The 7,071-nt window shown below is 45.2% G+C and overlaps 1 protein-coding gene across 1 annotated transcript in view; it reads right to left on the bottom strand.

The window, feature by feature from the left end:
* Positions 1-5,216, bottom strand: part of usp43b (ubiquitin specific peptidase 43b) — a 102,774-nt gene extending 97,558 nt beyond the window's left edge. The window contains exon 1 of the mRNA XM_008285606.1: positions 4,403-5,216. Coding sequence (XP_008283828.1) covers positions 4,403-5,029 — 627 coding nt within the window. The 5' untranslated portion in view covers positions 5,030-5,216. The remainder of the gene's footprint in view (positions 1-4,402) is intronic.
* Between the last annotated feature and the right edge of the window lie 1,855 nt (positions 5,217-7,071).

The raw sequence follows: 7,071 nt of genomic DNA, 5'->3' as shown, positions 1-7,071 counted from the left end.
CTACACTTAGAGACAGACAACCAAGCACACTCACATTCACACCTACGGACAATTTACAATCACCAATTAACCTCAGCATGTTTTTAGAGGAAGCCAGAGAACCCGGAGAGAACCCACGCTGCACGGGGAGAACATAGAGACTCCACGCCAGGACGCGAACCGGCGACCTTCTAGCTGTGAGGCAACGATGCTAACCACTGAGCCACCTTGCAGCGCCATCAGCACAATGGCTGATCATTTCCATCTTGGAAAAACAAATTCAGACTTGTGCTGGCTTCAGACATAAAAAGTCAAAAAAAAAAAGAACTTTAAACTTGCAGATGGAAGACTTTCTGTATCGTCAGTTCCAACATGTGTGGCTGAGTCCCTCCGATATTACAGCTTGTGTAGCAAAGAGCAGTTTTACAGTGTTTGAGCTGAACTGTAGGTGAGTCAGGAGGGTCAGGCGGGGATTTCATAGATCTGCGCATTCTAGAGGAGGCAACGGTGCAAAGTTACATCTGCGACTTTTCAGAGCAGGAAGGGATTATTTAAAAGAACAAAACTTGTCCAACATATTGGCATCGACGCTACAGCTGTTAGGCAAACGAACTCCAGCACATTAAGCTTCAACTGTGAGAAAACTTGCACTGTTTTCACGTCACAATCGATAAAACGTTTCGTCCAATTTCAGGGTTCTTAGATATAAATGGGTGTTTAGCTCAGATGCCAAGTTTGTTGACTTGCAGACTCCATGTGTGTACAACAAAATAAGTGAGGAAAGACATGCTGAAAAGGAAGATTTCCAGTTTCTTTTGACATATTACAGCTTCAGAAAGGATGGCATTGACCGTAAACAAGCAAGTTGTTGTCAACTGTTGTCGATACATGGAGCCATTTAAACCAGCCACACAAAGCTCTTTATGACCAGTTCAAAGCCTGATCTGAAGACCAACCACAACAAGAAATGTTTTGGATGCTTTTGCCAACATTACGACATGTGAGAACGGCTCCAAAAGGCTTCTTGGTAATTATTATTGTTCATTTTCTAAGCAGACGCACTCCCCTACGAGATCATTCCAGAGCGACTCAAATCATCTGGTGGAAATTCAACAGATAATCCTCGCCCCCTAAATCAAAAGTTTGCATCCTCATATCAGCTGATCTACACGTATCCTCTGATGACTGTGTAACTAAAGCATCCCAGGTTGGAAATCACTGCTACTACGATCCACCGTTACTGTTAAACATCAGCGTGGAGACGACAAACGCTGACACGTACCTGTGAGTAAAACCCACAGTCGTTACAGCTTCCTCCTACGTGGGCCTATCGGTGCATCCTGCAGGGGGAGGATGACATTCCTGTCCAGCCATCAGGCCGGCTCACCCTAAACTCCCGACTTTCTCAGGCCTCTCATGTTATGGACACAAATAAGTTGGCTGTTGAGTAACTGTTTGAGTTTCAGGCTTCGTCCCTGTCCAGGCCTCTCTGAGCAAACACACCGGCCTGCCGGTGGGGGGGAGGGAGGGTTCTGAAAACGCACTGTCCAGATCAAAAGAACACATCTGCTCCCAGGTTGGAGAAACTCAACGCTTCAGCTGTAGTGTCAGAGACACATGAGTGGGAGTGGAGGCTCGGGACACTCTGGCAGCTGGCTGTGTTACTTAATCTTCAGTGAACATTAACAGAAGCTGCCTCCCTCCCACCACCTGTATTGTCCTACGGGGGCAGGTGTACAGGAATGTGGCGGCGGGCCAGGCATTCAACCCGACTTTGTTGTTCGGTTTTGTTCCCAGAGCGGGACGCTGCAGCCAGCTGACCTGAGACGAGGCCGCTCGCTGCTGATTCATTAACTTTGAAGAACTCGCGATCAAACGAGGACGATTCTGCGTTTGCAGCAGAGTTCGTCCTGCCGAAGGGGTGATTGTCAAAAAAAAAAAGATCCCTTTCAGCAGCTGCCCCTTTTATCACTTCTTATCAAAATTCATGTGACGTGAAGGCGGCTGCTACAGGTAGTGCTTTTAATCTGGCTGCTTTAGCTGAACCTCTCTAATGCCCTTGTGATAAGACGCATGACTTTCAGAGGCCTGCGAAGACTGATAATGAAGTTACAAAACCAGCAGATTAATAAAGCCGTTTAAACAAAGACCAAAACCTTTTTGCAGAATTGTTTATAAGTGCTTTGTGCTGTCTGGAGTTCCCACCGCTGGGAGCTAATTTAGCCTCTCAGACACAGGCCTCAGAGCAATCTGATCATTTCATAATGCCTCCCTGCAGGCAGCTGTGGTATTACTCAACAGGCAATTTCAGAGGGATAGCCGCACGAACTCTGGACCTCCTGTGGTCGACAAAAAAAAAAAACCCCGCAGCCAAGAAGCACAGCAGCGCCTGCGTGTGCACTTTAACACGGGAAGCGTCTCGGCACATACGAAGAAGCTTGTTTAGTGTGTTTTTCTTCTAATCTATCTTCTAATCTTGGCAAGATGTTTCCATGCTGTTCCCTCTGATTGTTGTGCTGAAAATGTGATACCGGCGTCCCACGAGATAACGGGAGGGAAATGAAAGTGTGGAGCTGGAGATTTATTGGCAGCGTGGATTCTGGTTGACAGGGGAGTTTTTTCAGAGAGCACAACAGATGGGACGGCGAAAGGGAGAAAGAGAGAGAAATGGAAGAAAAATGACGCTAAAATTGATTCTCTGTATCGATGACTGTCGATGTTTTGTGATGGAGCTCCGGGTAAAGCTGTGACAGAAATCCTGATCAGTCCAAGCAGGGGTCAAAACACTTTCCTAGAATAGATCCAGTGTCTTCTGTTTGCTGCTCCCTATTATCTACTTCTTGCCCTGAACTGCGGCTCAGACAAAGCCGGAGTAAAAAAAAAGCTGCAGGCAGATAAAGTACGGTTGTACCCCCACCCTCGCCTCGTCTATCTTCAGAGTAGGAGAAGCCGGAGGGTCTCCTGATAGTGTCTCCGTCACAGCCCCTGATCCTCGGAGGGGGAAGAAAGAGTCTTAAGCAGGGAAGTAAATCATCTCGAGCAAACTTTGCATCACAAATATAAATACTGTAAAGGCGGCCACCTGTTCTGAGCGCTGAGACAACAAAAGTGCGATTCATTGTAAGTATCACACATCTAGTATGGTGCACAATGTATTCCTTTGTCATATCATGCAACGACTTTTTTATTTCTTTTGCGAAAGCTGATCTACAAAAGAAGTCCGTCTGATAGAACATCACTTACTCCAATTGTAGGGTTTCTTTGATCTTATTTACAGGACACACAGCTTGCTGGCATGCACGCCGACCGTTTAAATCGGCACCGTAAAGCTCTGAATAAGCATAAAACCACGACTAAACTAAAGCGGTTTTATCTTTCTATGCAGATGCACTCTCCTGCAAGGTCACCCCAATCATCCTGCAGTGATTCATTCTTTCCGAGTCGTCGTTTAAGTCATCTGTGTGCAGCTCCAACATCTACTGTTTATAAAAAATGATGCTAGCAGAGGACTGCACAAGATTGGAAAAGATTGGGAGATTTTGTTTTGCGACATAAAAAAGGCAGATTTTTACCAGATGACTTAAAATAACTATTTGGAAAGACTTAATGATCCCAGAATGATCGGGGCGGTTCTGTGAGCGAGTGCATCTGCATCGAAAATAAAAAATACTTTCAGCCATTTGGAGAGGCTCTTGTGTGGTGCATCACTAGCACCCGAAATAGTTTTATGCACTGGATGGCATTCAGATCTGATTCAGATAGGGTGACATCATCCTTTCTGTAGCTGAAATATTTTAGTACCACTGACATTTAATTTTGTTTTTGCAACCAGATCGTTCTTGTTTCTCTGCTCTTGTTGCCGTGGAACCTGCACGCCAACAAACAAACAACAAAAAAGTGCATCCAAGAGGCCTTAAATTGGGAGGAATCATACAGATTAGTCTCTTTCCTTCTGTATCAACTGACTTCACGTTGTGGCCTCTGAACAATATGCTGCCCTGTAGCAGAACTGGAGGCTGGAAAGAAGCCCGGCGCAGCATGTGAGTCAGAGACCTGCTGACCTCGTGCCCTCACACTTGCTGTGACACCGAGCGGCGGCCTCATTATCACCTGGCAGGGAGACGCCGGAGCCACAGGGCAAAGCTCTGCACACTTGTTATCGCTGGTCGGAGGCAAATGGGTGCTATGCTGGTGGCAATTATGGAAAACGCTGTAAGACTTGTGCTGCTTCATCTAAGGTTCAGGTGACTCCTCACGGTGGTGTTTAAGGCTCGCTGTGGGAATAACATGTGATTATGTCTGACTACACAGAAGACTCTAAGCAGCTGATAAAGCAATAGTAGGTGTTCAGAAACTGCCCTCTCATCACTGTGCCTCCTCTCTGAATGCACCTGCGGACTGTGCTGGTTTGTTTTTTGGGTACCTTGAAGTCCACGGACAGCTGCGGGGTGTACTCCAGAGTCCACAGAGCCCTGACAAGTGACGCCAACTGCTCGGTGACTTCTCCCTTGGCCAGCCTGCTCTCCTCAGCCTTCACCACCCCGTTTATTCTGGTCTGACTCAGGTCCATCTTGTACCTCTCCAAGCCCAGGTACTCGGCCAGCAGGTCGGTGTTGCTCAGGCACTGGACCACCGCGTTCATGAAGCAGGTGTTGCCGTGGTTCTTCAGCCCCAGAACGCCCGGGATCTTGTCTCCGTATTGGTAAAGTAGCTTCTCTCTGCCGGTGCACAGAGACGAAGACGTGCTGGAGGGGTTCTTCACCACCCGATCCCAAGCCATTTGTACATCCTCTTTGATTATTCCTGAGCCGGCGCTGAGGGTGCAAGGTGCGCCATTTCGAAACCCCCCGTCGTCGTCCTCCGCGTCCTGCGCGTCAGCGTCTCCAAAGTGGGTGAAAGTGCCCAAAGTTTTGATGATTCTGTTCATAAAGCTCCCCACGGACTTCAGCGATTTCTTTCGGAACAGCTTCCCAGATTTCGGCTTCTTCTCCTTGCGCTTCTCCTCCTTCGACGTCGGCATTTCCTCCTTGCCTCTGCTCTGCTTCTCCATGACAGCAGCCTTCTACTCCGTCGCTCGGCTCGTCTCACGCTGATAATTGTGCAGAATTCGACGCCGGTGTGTCACTTCTGTGCCGCTGGTGTCCCTGGTCCGGATAGCAGGAGGCAAAGCGCGCAGAGGTGCCACCATCGCGGAGCCGTGAGACACAACAGCACACTGTTATTCCGCCCAGCTCTGACACAAAACCTTCCTCATCCATCGCAGCACTTACTCAAGGCGTTCATTATCGCTCCGACGCCGCTGTCACCGGCTGCGCCTCGTCACGGCCGGCACGAGACGAGCCGCTGCGCCGTCCAGTCGCAGCACTGAGCGCTCCCTCCCATCGCGCACAACTTCGCCTGGAAAATGCCAGTGATTGTGTTGCTGCTCCCTCCCACTTCCCAACACATGGAGGCGATGACAGAGCCGAGGATCCAAAGCCCGGCTCGCATCACGTCCAGCACTCAGGTTTGGATCCACTTTTCACCAGAACCTTGTTGGTGAAACTAGTTCCTCAGTGGAAAAATACTCCATCAAATACAAGTCTATCAACAACAACATCTATCAGCAGAATACATTATTTCTCAAGATAATAAATACCAAAAAATCCTAGTAAGACATTATTATATTGGTCATATTTACGCATTGATGCTAAATTGTAGGATTCTACTGCAGCTGCTGCTCTTTAAAGAATAATGTTTGGCCTCTGTAGTTTGAGTCTTTTTAAGTTCAGACAACTTCTACTGACTTTATGTTCAACAAACAGACCAAATAAGAGTTACAAGAAATAATATATCAAAGGTTTTTCAAATTGGTAGAAAGTTTAAAGCACATTATTCTGAAAAAATAAGCTGTCCCAACGAGCATTTCCACATTATTTAGTCATTTATTGGTGTTCTGTGCTTAATTAACATAATTCTGAACACATGTTTTTATGCTGTAAGATTTAAGTCAGTGTGCAGTTAGCTAGGATGGGAATTTTGACCTCAAGCTGATTTAAAAATGTAGTTATCCGGCCAATTTAATCAATTGCGTCAACTTGAATTTAAGTTTTAATCAAGTAAAGCAGACATTGGAGTGGACATTGTTCCTAGTTTGTAGGATTTTACTGAAGCAGCTTCTCTCTAAAGAGCAATGTTTGGTTTCTGTACGAGTCTTTCTGAAATTATGTTCAACCAACAAACCAAATAGAGTTCAAAGAATTTCCTCTTTCTTTTGAATTGGTGAAGAAACTCAAGTTTTTAAGTTCATTACACATGAAAAGTTAAGTTGGTCCAACTAGTATTTCCACGTGAATTAAAAGAAGTTTTTAAGTGTTATTTACTTAATTAACATCATCATGAACACAAGTTTTTTAGTTGTCACTTTTAAAAAAAAAAAAATCAAGTTGCTTCGCTTTTAACTAGGTAGGAAACGGTACTTCACATTCTGACCTCAAGGTGTTAAAGAAATATAGCTGTCAAGTGAAATTCATTAAGTTACTTCAAGTTGAATTTAATTTTTCAATCAAATAACGCAGAAAGTATGGTGTAAATCAGCAGTCCCCAACCTTTTTTGCACCACGGACCGGTTTTAAGCAAGAAAATTTTCTACAGACCGTTCATTGCACACATAATAAAATTTAATATAGTTTTTCTATTAAAAAGTGTCATAAACTGAGTGTGAAAACTAACAGACAAGAAACAATGTTAAGTTGATGCAATGACCGCCATTACTATGTCAACCCAACCATCATAGTGATGTTTAAAACTTAACAGGTTGATCTAAATGATTACATTAAAATGTGTATCTTGCAGTGATGCATTTAATTATCTGGTGGGAACAGGTCCCTTGAATTACTGGTGTGGTTCAGGTGGATCTACTGAACTATTATGCACAACCAGGGATAAGAAAACGTTTATTTTTTGGTGAAATATTGGATTTTTTTTCACTTTAGGCTGCAAACATTGATTTTAATGAAACTGTCTAAAAGGTTTGGAGGCTAAACGAGTCTTTGGGGGACCCACCAGCAGCTCAGACATCTCTAACGTGACAGAGGGCCTCACAAACAGTCA

The sequence above is a fragment of the Stegastes partitus genome, unplaced genomic scaffold, assembly GCF_000690725.1.
Source record: "Stegastes partitus isolate 25-593 unplaced genomic scaffold, Stegastes_partitus-1.0.2 Scaffold410, whole genome shotgun sequence".
Taxonomy (NCBI): domain Eukaryota; kingdom Metazoa; phylum Chordata; class Actinopteri; family Pomacentridae; genus Stegastes; species Stegastes partitus.
The sequence above is the reverse complement of the archived record's forward strand: the minus strand, read 5'-3'. Positions and strand labels throughout refer to the sequence as shown.